General features: G+C 48.3%; 1 protein-coding gene and 1 long non-coding RNA gene across 2 annotated transcripts; both read right to left on the reverse strand.

Annotated features, from left to right (window-relative positions):
* Window positions 1–4: 4 nt before the first annotated feature.
* On the reverse strand, window positions 5–14,270 carry CGREF1 (cell growth regulator with EF-hand domain 1; the record flags this gene model as incomplete). The annotated part of the gene is made up of 6 exons (XM_058686379.1): window positions 14,026–14,270; window positions 2,026–2,114; window positions 856–921; window positions 707–777; window positions 442–566; window positions 5–223 (listed from the first exon to the last, which is right to left on the reverse strand). Coding segments are annotated over exons 2-6 (558 nt in total), but the record flags the coding sequence as incomplete, so codon positions are not given.
* A 1,821-nt stretch (window positions 14,271–16,091) lies between these two features.
* Window positions 16,092–18,339, reverse strand: LOC131484516 (uncharacterized). Its single transcript, XR_009248286.1, has 2 exons — window positions 18,187–18,339; window positions 16,092–16,261 (listed from the first exon to the last, which is right to left on the reverse strand). It is a non-coding gene; the product is annotated as an uncharacterized LOC131484516 (long non-coding RNA).
* Between the last annotated feature and the right edge of the window lie 324 nt (window positions 18,340–18,663).

Genomic DNA, 18,663 nt, shown 5'->3' on the forward strand with positions numbered 1-18,663 from the left:
GTCCCCCATCTTCTCCTCTAGGACCCAGGGCTTCCTGCGTTTCTGGTCTTGATGGGCTTTTAGCTACCAGGGACTGCCTCCCGACATCTTGTGGCTCCAGAGGCTCTTTGGGCTCTGTGTGGCTTGGGGCCTCTCCTGGGAAGTTGATGAGCTCTGCAGGGGTCATGAGCCCATCCCCATTCAGGTCCTGGGTCTCGAGCACCTTGTCCACTACCAGGATCACCTGTGGAAGCACACAGTTGCTGTGGAGTCTACAGTGAACAGAGGTGTTCCCAGAAGCCCTGACCCTCCCAACACCTTCCTACATCCCTGCCAGGCAGTGCTTTGAGCATTTCTTTTATGGTCGATTCACCAAAAGAGTCGTGATGAAAAAACCCGAAGTCCCAAGAAGCGGCGTCTCCTTCGTGGGGGAGAAGGGGCCCCCCAGCCGGCAGGGCTTACCGGGTTGGCAGTAGGAAAATCAGCAGCTCCAGGGGCCAGAGCTGCGGTCAACATGGACAGCAGTTCCAGGCCATCCAGCTGTCCACTCTGGTCATAGTCGTGGAGGGCAAAGAGGTAGAGGAGAACTAAGGGGGAGAAAGAAGCTACATCAGAAGGGGCACTAGGGACAGATGGAGGAGGCAGGGGGCACCCGATGGCCTGGGGTCAGTCCTGACTCTGCTGCCCTGAGCCCCCCACCCGCCGGCCCCACGGCCCAGGCCCTCACCCTGCTCCCGGCTCATGTGTTCCGGCTCCTCTTCCATCTTCTCCAGTCCCTGTAGGTAGTTCTGCAGAAGCCTGGTGGAAACACGGGAAGTAAGCCCCAGAGAGGCCGGTCTGCAGACCCAGGCCTGCGCCCCAGACCAGCCCACTCACCGGAGCTGCTCCTGGCCTGGCTGGAAGGGGTTGGGCAAGGGCTGCTGCTGCAGGTCAGGATCCAGCCTGGAGGAGGGAGAGAAGGGCCGGCCTTGCAAAGAGCCTCTCACAGGATGCAGCCGACCGGCCTTCCACCCTCAAGCTCTTTGTAGGGTTCTCTCCCCAGACCCGAAGGGCCTTGTTCTCTCAAATTCCCAAAAACCTGGTGGGGAGGGGGCCCTCCTGGTCTCAGAAGCAGAACCTTACTCCCTCCGACTATTCTTTTTGCAGATTCCTAACTTAGATGCTAAGTGAAAACCCAAATAAAGCATCTGGTTAGACAGAGGCCAGATGAGGCCACACCTAGTAGATACAAGTTGGAGATCCAGGAAAACAGTGAGCGGGTGGCCAGACCACATGGATTGTGGTCACCCTTCTACTTTGGTGCCAGGCCCCAAGGGGCAGGTCTCCGGCTCAGCCCCGAGGCACTGCCCAGTTTTACACAGACCCGATTTGCTCCACAAATCCACAGACTGCATTCTTTTTTCCAAGCTGAGGGCATTTATGTTGGTTTTGGAGTTTGAACCTACTCAGGGTCTCTTTCTCAGTCCTTAAAGCTCACGGTTTGCTCCCAGTTCTGGACAGGGCTACCTGTTTGCCCAAATCACTCCAGACCTGTGAAGCCAGACTGTTGGCAGGAGCCACTGCAGTGGCCTTTGTCACCGCTGCCAGTCTCGCCGCTGCTCCTGGATCTGTCCCTCCACCCCACCCAGCACATCTACTGTGTAGCATTCATACCAAAAACCTTGACAAAGGATGCTCGCGCAAAATAGAAATGGTCTGCTAATGATCTTGATGTCATCGGCATTCCCACTATAAGGTCTTGCTAAGAGGACCGCAGCCCCTTGCTTGGCCCACAGCTTCCACCTCATGCTTCACACCCCGTGGGAACGGAGCTCCTGGATCCCAGACACACTGACCCCAGCAAACGCGTACTGAATGCCCACCCTGCGAGGGGTGCTCTAACTGGCTTAGAGGCTGCAGTACCTGGGCAGGGAGCGGGGCTCAGATACAGAGATCAGGGAGCACAAAGCCCCATCTCCTGCCTCCCAGAGGGGCCCACCACACCCTCAGATTCCCCAGAGACTGTCCCCGTCCCAGCCCACGGCCCTGCCCTCTGAATCCCCTTACCTCACGGTTCCGTCCTTGGGAGCGGCCTGACCCAAGGGCAGCAGCAGCACTAACACTCTCACTGTCAAAGGTAACATCCTGGAACTGAACTAGGAACAGAGGTAGGGAGTCAAGGGGAAGGGGTGGAGGGTCGGTGGGCTAGACAGGAGCACCTTCTCTCCCTGCCCCCACCTGCAACCCAGGTGACAGGACTCCTGCTCAGGGCAGAGGCACAGACATCAGGGATCCCCTGTGGAATTCATTCAAAATGAATCTTACTCCAGACCCCAGGTGGAAGGCGCCTAAAGCAGACCTGCTGTGGTGGAAGCAGCAGTTAGGGCAGGAGCCCCTCCCCACACCCAGCTCCCTCTCCCCCCACCAGCCTCCCTGAGGTGCTCGGAGAAGTGCAATTTCAGTACATCTAATCCAGTCCAGTCACTCATTTTGCAGATGGAAACTAGCTCAGAGAGGTTAAGAAAAAGGCCAAATCAGAAATGCATAGGGATACAAAAAGACGAAGACTCGCACAGAGTAAGACTGTTAGTTTGTATTTATTAAAACTCACCCAAGAACAAATCAATAAAGGCTCAGTCTCCTTGCAACAGATCTAAACTCACATAGGGACGAAAACAAATCAGGGTCAAACCAACAGTGGCCCCAGGAACTATTTACTAAATGCAGTTAGGAAATCCCAATATAAAGAAAAAAAAACAAAAAACAACTTTCCTTTGGACCTACTTTCTGTAAGCTCCCTGGCAACACAATCGCTTGGTTATATGAAAACAAACAGAGGAAGGATGGATCAAAAGCACAGAACATGGAGCTTTCTGATTACTCCCAGGTGCCTGTACATATCATATGAATTTCTGAGGAAGCGCACACCCACCACAGCTGAGGCCTGAGACCCTAGTCCCACTTCTAGGAAGACCAATCGCCAGGTGCTTGACAAATCACCTGGGCGGAGGACCAGGAACCCTCTGAAACCCTCTGCACCCTCTGAAATGCCATTCTGGCTAGCACTGGATTTTCCTGGAGAAACGTTTCATGAGATTCTCAAAGCGCTCCATGATTCTAACAAGGTTCAGAAGCACTGCAAGGTTGGACATCGACTTCCTAAGAGATGTGGGGTAGAGCAGGTGAGCATCCGGCCAACGGGAAGACACTTATGGGAGCCTGGCTGCAGTTGCACAAGCAGAACTGCCTTGAGGAAGAAGCAGCAAAACATGGACATCTACAAGAAGGTAAAGCAACTGAGAGGCACGGAAGCCGTCTTTAGTTTTCTCTGCATACGTGGCCCCTACAGATATCATGAAGTCGACATTGTTTATTGGCGTCCATAATCCCCAGTGGCCAAACACGAACACTGGCTGGCAACACAGATGCTTGAGCTTCAGTTGTTGTCCCCAGAAGAGAAGACACGTCTTGGGTCCATCCAAGGGAGGTAGTTGGGACTGAGATCTCCATATCAACTGCGGGCCCTCAGGGGTCTGGATACACCTCAGTGAAAGGGTTGTCTAGAAGAATATCCAGATCTCTATGTCGGAGACTATGATTGTAAATGTTCAAAGAAAGTAACTCCAAAGTTGGATAAAAATAGTATTTTTTCAAATGCATTGAGTTGGCAAGAAAGTAAGAAATTCTGAGTGCAAAAGCACAGTGAAAACGGTCATCCTGGGGGGAAGTGAGCTTGAAATCAGCTTTGCCTTAAAAGTGTCTGCCAAACCAAATCCAGGTGAATTTGCACTATCAATCTGAGTGCTTTGTGCAACAGAGGAGCCCAGAGATAAGGTCTGGACCCACCCATCGTGAGGAGGCTGATAGGAGATCCCCTACGGAAAGTTGGGATTCAAACAGCCTGACTCAATCTAAGGGTGAACGAAAAGTAAATGTGTCACAAAGAAGGGCAGCACAAATCTTGCCAGTCTTGACCTTGGTGCTGGGTAGAAGGGATAAAGTCTTCCCTCAGAATTTGTAACAAGCCTGCTCTAATGTGGGTTCAGGACCTGAATTAATGCTATCTCTGTGGTTCAAAAACCTAAAGCAGATCATTTATATTTTAAGTGGTACCTGGTTGATGGTACCTCCAGTTGACTAGCAGAGGAAATTATACATCTTGTCCACGAAACACAACTCCAATCCCAGCTCAAAGAAATTCCGAGTATCGGTGAGCATGACCTTACAGCCAGAAAGTCATAAATGTACAAGGAAATAAGACACTGTGAATGAGAGCCTGCTAACCAATAACGGGTGAACCCAGACTTGCAAAAATTAAAGACATTGGAATTATCATACAGAGAATATAAGGTATATTTAATATGTTTCAAGAAACCAAAGAGAAGTTTGAAACTATGCAGAAGGAATATGAACATAAAAATGACCAAGAAGATTTGAAGAAGAAACAAACATAACTTACACAAATACAAAGAAAAGGTTGATTTTAAAATGCAATGGGTGGGGTGCCTGGGTGGCTCAGTCGGTTAAGCATCTGACTTCAGCTGGGGTCATGATCTCACGGTTCATGAGTTCGAGCCCCATGTCAGGCCCTGAGCCTGGAGCCTGCTTCGGATTCTGAGTCTCTCTCTGTGTCTCTCTCTTTCTCTGCCCCTCCCCCACAGGCACTCTCTTTCAAAATAAATAAATAACTTTTTTTTAAAAAAGCAGTCAGAAAGAAAAGGTAAATACCCCAGAAGGGAGAATAATTAGACTGACAGCTGATTTCTCAACAGCAAGAGTGATGCCAGATTACAGTAGTGTCTTAATACATTGAGAAAGGCAGGGGGAAGGGGGTGGGGGTGGGGAGCGGAGGTGGGGAGATTGCCATTCTAGAACTCCAGTCTCAGCAAAATTATCTTTCAAGAATGAGGTGAAATAAAAATAATTTCAATAAACAACAAATTAGAGAATATGCCACCAACATTCCTCCAGTAAAGGAAATTCTAAGGGATCTGTTTCAGGAAAAAGGAAAGTGATCCCCAAAGGATTTGAAATGCAGGGGAAAATGGTGAGCAGAAAAGAAATCAGAAAGTATTTGGGAAAATATAAACAAACATAGATTGACAACTATGTTAATACAGGGGGCAGAAAAGGTGGCCTGAGCTACAATATCAGACAACATTAAGATGTAAGGTGCGGACGGTTGTTTGGGGAGAAAGACATACTGAGCAACTTTGTTAAATACGCATGTAAAAGTTTTAAGGATAACCACTAAAAAAATAGAAATGGAATGCATGACCTCAAACCACCAGAGGAAAAAATGAATGGAATTAAAAAAAAAAATCAATTCAAAGAAAGTCATTACAAGAGAAAAAAACTAAAAAAAAATTTAAAAAGGAAAGGCAAGTAGAAGGGCGCCTGGGTGGCTCAGTCAAGCATCCAACTCTTGATTTCACCTCAGGTCACGATCTCATGGTCTTGAGACTGAGCCCAGTGCCGGGATCTGTGCTGGGTATGGAGCCTGCTTAGGATTCTCTCCCCCTCTGCCCCTCCCCTGCTTGCACACGCATCGGCACTCTCTCTCTCTCAAAAAAAAAAAAGCAATAATAGACAAAAGAAAGCTACTATAGCTTTATTGACTAGACTTTAACGCATGAATATAAATAAAAGAATGTCATTACAAAATTCATAAAACTTGAATCCCATAGGAGGATAACATAATTCTGAACTTGTATGTGTCTAATAACATAACCTCAGAACATCCAAAATAAAAACTGGCATAACACTACACACCTATTAGAATTGCCAAAATCCAGACAAAATCCAGAACACTGGCAACACCAAATGCTGGCAAGGATGTGAAGCAGCAGGAACTCTCATTCGTGGCCGGGGGAATGCAAAATGGCACAGCCACTTTGGGAGACACTTGGGCAGTTTCGTATAAAGCTAACCATATTCTTACCACACAATCTAGCAATTGCACTCCTTCACATTTAGTGAAAGGAGCTGAAAAATTATGTCTGCACAAAAACCTGCACACAGATGTTTATAGCAGTTTTATTCATAATTGCCACAACTTGAAAGCAAAGAAGATATCCTTCGGTAGAAGGATGGAGAAATAAACTGTGGTCTATCCAGACAATGGAATATTATTTAATGCCAAAAAGAAATGAGCTCTCAAGCCATGAAAAGACCTGGAGGAACTTAAATGAATATTACTAAGAGAAAGAAGCCGATCTGAAAAGGCTGTGAGCTAAATGATTCTGACTATGTGACATTCTGGAAAAGGCTAAACTATGGAGACAGTCAGAACATCAGTGGTTGCTAGGGGCTGGGGTGGAAGGGATGAGTAGGAGGAGCACAGAAGATTTTTAGGGCAGTGAAACTACTCTGTATGATCCCATCATGACAGACACATGTCATTATACATTTATCCAAACCCACAGAATGTACACCACCAGGAGTGAACCCTAACGTAAACTATGGACTTTGAGTGATGATGTGTCAATGCAGGCTCAACCGTCATAAAAATTGGACTCTCTGGTCTGGAATGTTGATAATAAGGGAGTTGTGCACGAGGGGCTGAAGGGGGGAGGTATATAGGAAATCTCTACACTTCCCTCTCAATTTTGCTGCGCTAAAAAAATAAAGCCTTTAAAAAAAAAAAAACAGGGGCGCCTGGGTGGCGCAGTCGGTTAAGCGTCGGACTTCAACCAGGTCACGATCTCGCGGTCCGTGAGTTCGAGCCCCGCGTCAGGCTCTGGGTTGATGGCTCGGAGCCTGGAGCCTGTTTCCGATTCTGTGTCTCCCTCTCTCTCTGCCCCTTCCCCGTTCATGCTCTGTCTCTCTCTGTCCCAAAAATAAATAAAAAACGTTGAAAAAAAAAAATTAAAAAATAAAAAATAAAAAATAAAAAAAAAAAAACAGGCAGAACTACAAGGAGAAAAGTCGAATCTGCCATCATGGTAGAGAATTTAACATATCTCATTTAGTATTTGAAAGATTAAGCAGACTAAACATTAGTAAGAATGTAGAAGGTTAAATAAAACATTTAATATGCCTGGGCTAAATGGGGGCGCCTGGGGGGCTCAGTCAGTTGGGCGGCTGACTTCAGCTCAGGTCATGATCTCACAGCTTGTGAATTCGAGCCCCACATCGGGCTCTGTGCTGACAGCTCGGAGCCTGGAGACTGCTTCGGGTTCTGTGTCTCCCTCTCTCTCTCTGCCCCTCCCCTGCTCACACTCTGTCTCTCTCTCTCTCCAAAAATAAATAAACATTAAAAAAGTATATGCCTGGGGCGCCTGGGTGGCTCAGTCGGTTAAGCGTCCGACTTTGGCTCAGGTCATGATCTCGCGGTCTGTGAGTTCAAGCCCCGGGTCAGGTTCTGTGCTGACAGCTCAGAGCCTAGAGCCTGTTTCAGATTCTGTGCCTCCCTCTCTCTCTGACACTCCCCTGTTCATGCTCTGTCTCTCTCTGTCTTAAAAATAAACGTTAGAGGAAAAAAAAAAAAAGAACCTGTCTCACCCTGTATTATATGCCTAACATACAATTACATTAGAAAGCAATAACAAAAATTATGTAAAAAATCTCACGTATATGGAAATTTAGAAGTCATACTTGTATGTGGATCAAAGAAGAAAATCATGGGGCGCCTGGGTGGCGCAGTCGGTTAAGCGTCCGACTTCAGCCAGGTCACGATCTCACGGTCCGTGAGTTCGAGCCCCGCGTCAGGCTCTGGGCTGATGGCTCAGAGCCTGGAGCCTGTTTCCGATTCTGTGTCTCCCTCTCTCTCTGTCCCTCCCCCGTTCATGCTCTGTCTCTCTCTGTCCCAAAAATAAATAAACGTTGAAAAAAAAAATTCAAAGAAGAAAATCATAATGGAAACTGTTAAATACTTAGAATTGGATAATACTGGGAGGATATGCATGAAAACAAGATAGGTAATCAAAGTGGTATCAGAGGGAAAATGGATTGACTTCAAAGTGTATATTAGAAGAAAGGACTAAAAGTTAATGAGTTAAACCTTCCAACTCAACAAGCTAGTAAAACAGAATAAACTAAGAAATAAAGTAATAAGAGATGGCAGAAATTAGGAACACGATAGAGAAGAGCAGCAAAGCCAAATACTGGTGTTTCTTTTCTATTTTTTAATAATTTTTTAATGTTTATTTATTTATTTATTTTTGAGAGAGGGTGACAGACAGCGCATGAGTGGGGGAGGGGCAGAGAAAGAGAGGGAGACACAGAATCCGAAGCAGGCTCCAGGCTCTGAGTGGTCAGTGCTGAGCCCGACGCAGGGCTCGAACTCATGAACAGTGAGATCATGACCTGAGCTCAGGTTGGAAGCTCAACTGACTGAGCCACCCAGGCGCCCCATCACTGGTGTTTCTTTAAAAGGACTAATACAGGGGCGCCTGGGTGGCGCAGTCGGTTAAGCGTCCGACTTCAGCCAGGTCACGATCTCGCGGTCCGTGAGTTCGAGCCCCGCGTCAGGCTCTGGGCTGATGGCTCGGAGCCTGGAGCCTGTTTCTGATTCTGTGTCTCCCTCTCTCTCTGCCCCTCCCCCGTTCATGCTCTGTCTCTCTCTGTCCCAAAAATAAATAAAAAATGTTGAAAAAAAAATTTTTTTAAATAAAAAAATAAAAAAATAAAAGGACTAATACAGGGGCACCTGGGTGGCTCAGTTAGTTGAGCTTCTGACTCTTAGTTTTGGCTCAGGTCATGATCCTAGGGTTGTGGGATCGAGCCCTGATTTGGGCTGAATGCTGAGCATGGAGCCTGCTTAAGATTCTCTCCCTCTCTCCCTCTGCTCCCCCTCTCTAAAATAAAAAATAAAAAATAAATAAATAAATTTAAAAAGGGACTAATTCAATAGACAAACCTCTGACAATTCGCATTAAGAACAAAGAGAAAAGGTACAAATAAAATGAAAATGGGGACATAACTATAGAAACAGCAGAGATTTGAAAACTTCTTAGAGGATAGAGCTAATTTCCTAGAAAAACTTAGTAGCAAAACTGATGGAAAAGGAAATAGCAAATCTTAATAGTCCTATAACCATTACATAATTTGAATCAGTGAGGATTAACCTATATCACTTGAGAGACTACAAACCTGAAACGTTTCTAGAGAGGTAATCTGCAAATATGTATTAATTGCCATGAAACTCTGACCCAATAACACCATCCTGAGGATTACATAGGGAAGAACTCAAATGGAAAAAGAAACTACAAAGATATCTATAACTGTGCTATAAATATTAGTCAAAGAAACAAACAACCTGACATTGTCTAACATTTAGGCAATGGCTAAGCAAATCTCATTATAGGACGGAGCAATACAAAATGATAGATACTGGGGCGCCTGGGTGGCTCAGTCGGTTAAGCATCCAACTTCAGCTCAGGTCATGATCTCACGAGGTTAGTTTGAACCTCGCATAGGGCTCTCTACAGAGCCTGCTTCAGATCCTCTGTTCCCCTCTCTCTGTCCCTCCCCAGCTTTTGCGTGCGTGCACTCTCTCTCTCAAAAGTAAACATAAAAAATGTAAATACTACAAACTCATAAGTCTCAAAGGAAAAAACAGACAGATTTGAATATATCAAGGGTTTAAACTTCTGTATCACGAAGGACATGGTAAGTCAAGTGCAGTGGGACAAGTGAGGACTGGAGGCAAGTAGGGTTTCAACACCGCTGCCTACTGCAACAGGGGGTTCAAGACAGAAATCTCAACAGAAAGTCCATGGAGACTGAGTGGAAATGCAAGAACTGCAGGGATGTGTGCCTTAGCCAGGAGGGTTAGAGGGAAGGTCCTGCCCGCAGGGCACCGGAGCACCCAGGAAACAATGGCTGAAGGAGGATATAGGTGAAGGGGTCTGGTATCCAGAGTGCTGCTGGGTTTCAGGGGTGGTGATGGCAAGGTTCAGCTGAGGGTTCTCTAAGGCAGAAGGAGAGGCACATAATGGCTGAGAGGGCCAGCTGGCCAAAAGAGGCCAGACGGAGAATGCCAGAAAGTATAGATCCTGGGACCAGATGCCACAGAGGACAGCATGGGTAGCACCAGATGTCAAAGACTTTTCATGACAAAGGCCAGGAGGGTGAGCATCTGTAGGGAAGGCAAGTATAAATACTAAGTTTGTAGAATGAAGATAAAGTGTATTTAGTTCTTCAATATTTATTGAGCACCTACTATATGTGAGGCACTCTTATAAGTGAGATGAGAGTATGAAGTAGAAGTACTTATTCCTTTTTTTTTTTTAAAGCTTGCAAATATATAAGTAGGAAAAGATACAGATGTTAAGCAATGACTAAGAGAAAGAGAAACACAGAATTATAAGGCATAGGTGGCACAGCCCAAAGTGTAAGGGAAGGGGCCCTAACCTCAGGCTGCCTGAATCCAAATCCTGGCTCTGGAACACAGTAGCTGTGTGACTTCTGTGTTTCGGGTTCTCGTGTGGCACGTGAGGCGGACCTCTCGTGGGGTGTGGTAAGGGTTAAATGACACAAGATTTGGGGCGCCTGGGTGGCTCAGTCGGTTAAGCGGCCGACTTTGGCCGCTTTTGGAAATCAGGTCATGATTTCGCAGTCTGTGAGTTTGAGCCCCGTGTCGGGCTCTGTGCTGACAGCTCAGAGCCTGGAGCCTGTTTCAGATTCTGTGTCTCCCTCCCTTTGACCCTCCCCCGTTCATGCTCTGTCTCCTTCTGTCTCAAAAATAAATAAACGTGAAAAAAAAAATAAAAATAAATAAATTAAATAAATAAATAAATAAATAAATAAATAACTGACACAAGATTTTACATATCTTGTAAAATCCCATGCCTGGCTGTACAATAATGCCTTCTTCCCCTCCAGAAGTTTTCTTGGACTGCTCCGCAGTGGCTTCACACATCCCCACCCCTCCCTGGATACCCTCAGATGGTGTGGGTATACCCCACACTACCGCACCCCCCCACCCCCATCTGTTTTCTGCCAGGACCTACTACGCCTACAGGAGGCACTGAAGTAATTTAAATCCCTCAGAGCTGTCCAAACCTATTATCCAGGCTTAATGTGTTATCATCCACTACGAGTTGCCTTTTAAAAGAGGACTCTCTGGGGGTAGCAACTCAGGCATAAAGGAGAAGCACCCTCCGGTCCCACTAATGTACACACTCGTTAGGCCAAATGTGCTGGTTTGAAAAAACATGTCTGCAAATTCTTTGACACTTCTTCCCACAAAGGATTGAGTCTAATTTGCCTTTCCTTGTATATGATCTGGACTCAGCCACTCACTCCTAATGAAGAGCTGAAATGATGCTACGTGACTTTCAAGTGTGGGTCTTAAAAGGTGACATAGCTTGTACCTGGTTCTGGTTCTCTCTCCCTCTCTCTCTCCCTACATGCAGATATGCGCGTCTGAAGCCCTGAGCTGCCGTGGAAGAAGTCTGGCGTCCCTGAAGCTACCACACCGAAGACTGGAGAAACCACAGACAGCGAGATGTCTGAGGAGCCTCGGCTGTTCTGGCCTTCAGCCGCTCACATCTCCCCAGCCCAAGGACCATCCAGGAGAAAGAGCAAACCTTCAGGTGATTCTGACCCCCAGCTTTCCAGGTACCCCAGCCCACACTGAATGGAGCAGAAATGTGCTTGTCTCCATACCCCTGCCCAGACGGCACGCTCGTGAGCAAAGTCAAAGTTATTGTTTTCAGCCACTAAGTTTCGAGGCGGTTTGTTAAAGTTGTCTGAGTAATCTGAACTGCGTGTGACCTGGGCAGTCACACAGGGGCCCAGCTCTCGGAGGGGCCCTGTGCTTAGTGTAATACTCTGCTGTCACTGTTTTGAAATTCTTTTTCTTTAATATATTTTTTAATGTTTATTTATTTATTTATTTAGAGAGTGCAAGCAGGGGGAGGGGCAGAGAGAGAGGGAGAGAGAAACTGTCAGTGCAGAGCCCAGTGTAGGACTCAAACCCATGAACTGCAAGATCACGACCTGAGCCAAAATCAAGAGTCAGCCGTTTAACGGACTGAGCCACCCAGGCACCCCTCCATCTTGAAATTCTTAATTTTGTTTTTGTCCTGGGCCCTGAAAAGTATGTACCCTGTCCACACGAATTACCAGTACTCTCCTCGTCTCGGTCATATGCACCCATCACAAGTATGTAACTATGCAGCATGTGTAGTGGACAGAGAACAGAGCTTTGGAACCAACCAGGCCTAGGTTCAAATCCCAGCTCCACCACAGGCTGTCCTCACTGAACTTCAGTTACCTTACCTGCACAAGGGAGATAATAACAGTATGCAACTCACAGGGTTACAGTGAATGTTAAGTGCATAACGAAGTACTTCTTGCACAAATTAATGCAGTAGCCTCTCTCTTGCCCTTGCCTCTGGTATCTTCTCCATTTAAAGGACCCTCCATACCCACATCACATTAATCTTCCTTAGCTGGAACTCCAAAATCTTCAGTGGCACCCTATTTCTATTAGAGTCCAAAGTCCTCACCTTGGCATTTTCAAGGCCTTCTACAATTAGATAGATATCAGGTCACCATTTTATACTCATCTTCCGGTGCTCTATGACACTAATGCTCTGCTGCAGAGGAGAGGCTCCCAAAATACCTCTCACTTTCACTTTACAGTGCTTTTGCCCAAGCTGTTCTACCTTCTACCTGGAATAACCTGGGCCCTCCTGACAACCTGAGCATTCTGACGATAGTTCACGTCACAAACTTGAATAACTGTACGTGGACTGTTAATGTCAATCCAAGTAATATTCTCAGGAGTTATGCTTCAAACTGGCATTTTTAGTACAGATGACCCACCTATATTGCTTAAAGGAAGTCAGCTACAGCACTTCAAGTAATGTGTAATGAGGTTGGCATAATGTGACTTGTCCACACGTAAGACATTTCTCAGCATTTACAGAAGCTTTTGTAAGCAACAGAAGAAATAAAGCCATTATTGAACCACTGCCTGTCAAATAAAATGTTCCTAATCATTTCCTATAACTATGATGCTCATAAACGTAATTTACTCTCATGACGACGCGAAAGCCACTGCAACTCATAGTTAACAGTTGTCATGTAATAGTTACTCACATCCTTCACACACACTCCCATTCATACACTCCCAGTCACAGCGACTCTCAGGCCTCAGATTTCTTCAAGCCTTTGCCTCCGAGCACGGGAGGAGAGCCCAGCCTTGGGGTCAGACCTCTGATCAAACCCGGCCCCTCCGTCCTGTCGCTGGGGCCTAGGTGGGTGTCTGAATCTCTCTGCGCCTGGAACAACAGTATCAGCCTTGTACGGGCCTGGGGAAGATGCAGTGGGATAATGTCCGTTACATGACTGGCAGCGAGCGCATGCTCTTTGAGTATTTCCAGAGAATCTAGGAAGTGGCAGGGGCCTTTTATCTTGGGTAGCTTCCCATCCAATGCAAAGATTTCTTCCACAGCATCCCTGTCAATGGCCATTCAGCCCCCGCTTGACTTTCCAGGGCAGGAGTCTAGCACCTCATAGGGCATCCATCCCATTTCTGGCTGAGTCTAACTGTCCCAAAGTTCTTTTGAACCAAATCCTCACCCTTAACTTATCCCTCTGGTGCCCCCTGTGCCTCCCAGGACACTCCCCTCCCCCAAAAGAAGAGAGAGTGGCTTTACGGCCAAAAAGGTCCCCCACACCTGACAGCTGGTCTCCACCCTAACACTTCCAGCTGGCCCCAGCTGGGGTCCCTCCCCAGTCCCCCTTTTCTTCACCTGTCAAATGAGGATGAAACTCCTGCCAGCCCCCAACCTCCCTCCCACGATGTCAGAGAGACAAAGGAGACACGGGGGTAAAGGCGGCCGGGGAACTGTGAAACCCCATCACCACGCCTAGAGAGCTCGGGATTCGCTCTCCAGCCCCTTCCTCTACTCGCCCTCCGGGGTAACCTCCTCCCGGGAGGTGCCCCGAGGCTGGAGCCGCCACTCCTCGCCGCCCCCGCCCGGGGACGCAGAGGGGCGGCGCCCGCAGCCTGGGCCTCCAGAGGCCGGAGGCCGCCCCCGCCCCGCAGCCCCGCGGCCCCCAGCCCGCCAGGCCCGGGGCGAGGCCGCCCGACGCCGAGCGCGGACCCACCTGCGGCGGCGCGGCGAGGGCTGGGGTCCGGCTTCGCGGCGGCTGGAGGCTGTGCGCCGGCCGCGCCTCGGCTCGCCGCCGCCGGGCCCTCCCCCGGGCCGCTCCACGTGGCCGCTCCACGTCGCCCTCCGGCCGGCCGCCGCCCTGGCCCGGGCAGAGTCCGCAGCGCCAGCGGCCGCGGGCAGGGCCGCCGCCCTCCGCAGCCCGCGCCGGGCTTCCTCCCCGCGGCCCCGGCGCGCGTGTGCGTGCGCGCGTGTGCCCGTGTCTCCGTGAGAGAGACAGGGACAGACTTCTAGAGAGACAGCTGGTGATGCTGGTGCTCAGGAGAAGCGTGCCTAACTGTGGTGGTGCTGCCGGTGCCACTGCCCGCCGGCGCCCAGCCTGTGTGCGAGACAGGACGGAACTGTTAGTGTGGCTGTGACTAGTGGATGTGGCCGTGTGCGTGAGGCACTTGTGACAGTAGAGGTATTTTGTGTGACTGTGTGTCCAGAGCGACAACATGGCCCTGAGAGCGTATGGCCAGGGTGGGAATGATTGTCCGGGGGTGTGACAGGAGAGGACAGTAGCGGTACACGTGTTAGGGTAGTTGGTTGAACTCTTTCCTGAGTTGCTCAAATGACAGCTGTGACTGCTGGTTTCCAGGGAAGGTGTCATTGGGTGGCTGTGACCAGGTGCATCACTGAGAAGCGGCTGCATACGAGACATGGTTGGCGAGAGGGCTGGGAAAAGTGTCATCTTAAGGGTGATGGTGGCAGTCGTTTGCCAGCAAAGTGTCACCTACTCAAAATGGAGTGTCACCTACTTTTGTCACAATGATCAATTCCTCCTAGGCTTCAGACTACATCTTCACCCACTGGCCCAAGGACTTCCTTCCTTCCTTCCTTTCTTCCTCCCTCCCTTCCTTCCTTCCTTCCTTCCTTCCTTCCTTCCTTCCTTCCTTTCTCTTTTATTTTCTTTTTCTTTCTTTCTTTCTTTCTTTCTTTCTTTCTTTCTTTCTTTCTTTCTTTCTTTCTTTCTCTTTCTTTCCTTCTTTCTTTCTCCCTTTCTTTCTCTTTCTTTCTTTCTTTCTTTCTTTCTTTCTTTCTTTCTTTCTTTCATTTATTTTGTGTGTGTGAGAGAGAGAGAGAGCGAGCACAGGAGTGTGCACACATCAGCAGGGGAGGGGCAGAGAGAGGCGGGGAGAGAGAGAATCCAAGCAGGCTCTGTGCAGTCATCACAAACTGCAAGATCATGACCGGACCTGAAACCAAGAATCAGACGGTCAAACAACTGAGCCGCTCAGGCACCCCACAAGGACTTAGTTCTTCAAAGGAATAACTTATCTCTTCAGAATCTTCAACGTCTCCCTCTCCTTCAGCTCCGTCCAATCTGCATCTTTCAGAACAACTGACTCTCATCGAAGTCATTCTGTCCTCCTTCCTATGGCGGACATTGCTGGACACTACCTGCGAGAATTATGGGACCCACCGTCCAGCAACACCATCTTCTCCCTCTACTCGTTTCTTCTTAGTTTTCTTTACGCAACAGAGTTCCTCTGGGCTCCCTCTGGGCTCTCCCCTCACTTCTATCTGTTCATGTGTTTGTCTGTTCATGTTGCTTCCATCACTATCTGTTATGGGTTGAACTGAGTCCCTCAAAAAGTCATATGTTGACATCCTAACCCCCAATACCTCAGAATGTGACTTTATTTGGAAATAGGGTCGCGGCAGGTATAAGAAGTGAAAATGAGGTCCTACTGGAGTAGGGTGAGCCCACCCCGCTCCAATTTGACTGGTGTCCACGTGAAAAGGGGAAACTTGGGGGCTCTGGAGTGGCTCGGTTAAGCGTCCGATTCTTGGTCTCGGCTCAAGTCATGATCTCACAGTTTGTGAGTTTGAGCCTCAGGTTGGGCTATGCACTGACAGTGCAGAGCCTGCTTGGGACTCTCTGTCTCTCTTTCCGTCCCCTGCTTGCTCTCTCTCCTCTCAAAATAAATAAATAAGCTATTTTAAAAGGGGCAAATTTGGACATAGACACACACACACACACACACACACACACACACACACACACACAGGGAAAGCGTCTTGTGAAGATGCAGGTAGCATGTTCTTGTGGCCAAGAAGCTTCTACATGCCAAAGATTGCCAGCACACCACCAGAAGCCAGAGAAGAGACCTGGGACAGATTCTTCCTCACAGCTCTCAGAAGGAACCGATCTTTCTGGCACTTTGAAGTTGGACTTCTAGTCCCCAGAACTGTAAGACAATAAACTCCTATTGTTTAAGACAGCCCGTGTGTGGTACTTTGTTATGGCAACCCTGAAAACGAATATATCATTTAAATGCTGATGGCTGCCAAACCTCAAATTCCAAGCCCCAAGCCCCAGACCTCTTCAGGAAATGAACATCCTCTAATTTGTGCCTAGATTTTAATGTATAAAGGTGACTGAGTGACAACGTGGAGAGGTCAATGTCATTGGAAGAAAAATTTAGTGCTCCAGTTATCCTGGAAACGACAGGCATAGCTCACTACACAGGATGACAGGGGGAAACCCCAGTGGGCTTCTGTCATGGGCAGAAAGGAGCAAGGAGGAAGGCAGAGGCCACAGCCTTTATTAAGTGGAAAGGCAAGGCAGGGCAAGGTAGACAGCTTAGAATTGGCTAGTTTGAGTAATCAGGCAGGCTTTGGGACACAGGGACTGTCCCTAGTTATCTGATACCTGACCCTGGGTTGATTTAGGACAGGGGAAATATTGGCTTGTCCTGTGAGATTTAGATCAAAGAAGTGGCTCAGAGTATGGGCTCTGGATTGCAGACGAAACGTCAACTTCGGCTGTTAGTTTGGCCCTGTGACTGACAGATGCCAAATAGACAAATACAGAATCTAAGAAAAAGCAATTAGAACACCTACCAGCACCCTAACCTCTGTGTGTCTGAGTTCAGAACGCATCCTCTTCCTCCTCAAACCTTCCCTTCCCCCAGTTTCCTTAACCCAGGGACTGGTACCGTCATGCATCCCTGACTCATACAGTCAGAAACCTGCACATCCTTCATGATTTCTCCTTCTCTCCTGACCTCCAAACACCAAGTCCTATTCCATTCTGCCTCCTGTCTTAAAGATCTTCACTCCTCTCCCAAGCTCCTCCAGTCCAGGCAGCCACCTGCCATGCCGAAGTACTGTTAACAGCCTCCTAACTGGCCTGTTTCCATTCTCAGCCTCCTCCAATCAATCCATTCTCCAAGTTGCCTGAATGATTCCTTTAAAACATAACGCCGGTCATGTTGCTCACCCCTTTGTAAAACTCTTTGATGGTTTTCCCCCATCCTTAGTTTAAACTCTCACATCCCTTGTGTAGCTGCTCACAGCCTGATTCTTGACCATCTCATATGCTCCAGACAACCAGATTTCTTTTGGTTCCTTTAAGAAGTCTCTCACACCCAGGCTTTTGCTTACGCTGTTTCTGCTCCTGGAACAACTATTCTCTTCCCACCTCCCCCTTGCCTGGGAAACTCCTACTCAATTTTTGGTTTCACCTTAAATGTATCATCACTTAACATCCGGGTACACTTGCTCTGACCCATGGTGTTCGGGCACCCTCCTCAGTGCTCTCACTGCAGCTAGTACTTCCCCTATCTAGCTAGCCCTGTGCCCTACCGCAGGGGTTCAACCCTGACTACACATTTGAATCTTCCAAAGAACTTCTAAGTTATATTGATACCTAGTCTCCTCTCCAAACCAACTATAGCAGGGGGTGAGGCCTGGGCGCTGGTTGTTTTTAAAACTCCCAGATGAAGGGCGCCTGGTGGCTCAGTTAAACGGCCAACTTTGGCTCAGGTCATGATGTCATGGTTCATGAGTTCAAGTCCCACATCGGGCTCTGGGCTGACAGCTCAGACCCTGAAGCTTGCTTCATATTCTGTGTCTCCCTCTCTGCCCACCACCCCCCTCTGCCCCCAGCTCACGCTCTGTCTCTCCCTCTCTCAAAAATATAAACGTTAAACAAATTAAAAAACAAAACAAAACTCCCAGATGATCCTAATCTTCAGTCACGGCTGAGAACCACTGCTCTATTAGATTGCTTATTCGTTTCCACATTCCAGTGACGACAGGCAAGAGCATTCCAGGGGTATCCCACTGCCTGGTACAAAGTGGGGGATGAGTACGTATCTATTGTACTTACTTGACATTATGAAAGACGGTGTAGAGTGATGGTATGTGACCTTAACCTTTGTGTGTGTGTGACTCTATGTGGAATGCCATCCACCCAATAGCTGAAACCTATGTGACTGGGTGCCACAGTATGAATGGCTGTGTCCAGTATGGGAAGTCCACTGTGAATAGCTGAACACTGCAGGACTGCAGGGCGTCACAAGGTGAGCGGCCACGTCCTGAAGGTGAAGTTCACAGTGAATGGCTGTCCTGTGTGAAAGGGCAGGATGTCACCAAGGAGTGGCTGTGTCCTGTGTGTCAGTGACTGGTTGACTAGGGGACCGTAACCAAACTGCCTAACTAGCGTGGCGGGGGCAGAGTTTGAGGAAGGCGCTGGAGACACGTCTCACCAAGATGGAGGCTGGGGGAGAGGGTGGTGGTCCTTGCAAGGGCGGCACCGCTAGTCACCGGGAGGCGGAAGCAGGAGGCGCCCAGGCGCGCGAAGCGG

This window comes from Neofelis nebulosa, chromosome 9, assembly GCF_028018385.1.
Source record: "Neofelis nebulosa isolate mNeoNeb1 chromosome 9, mNeoNeb1.pri, whole genome shotgun sequence".
NCBI lineage: Eukaryota > Metazoa > Chordata > Mammalia > Carnivora > Felidae > Neofelis > Neofelis nebulosa.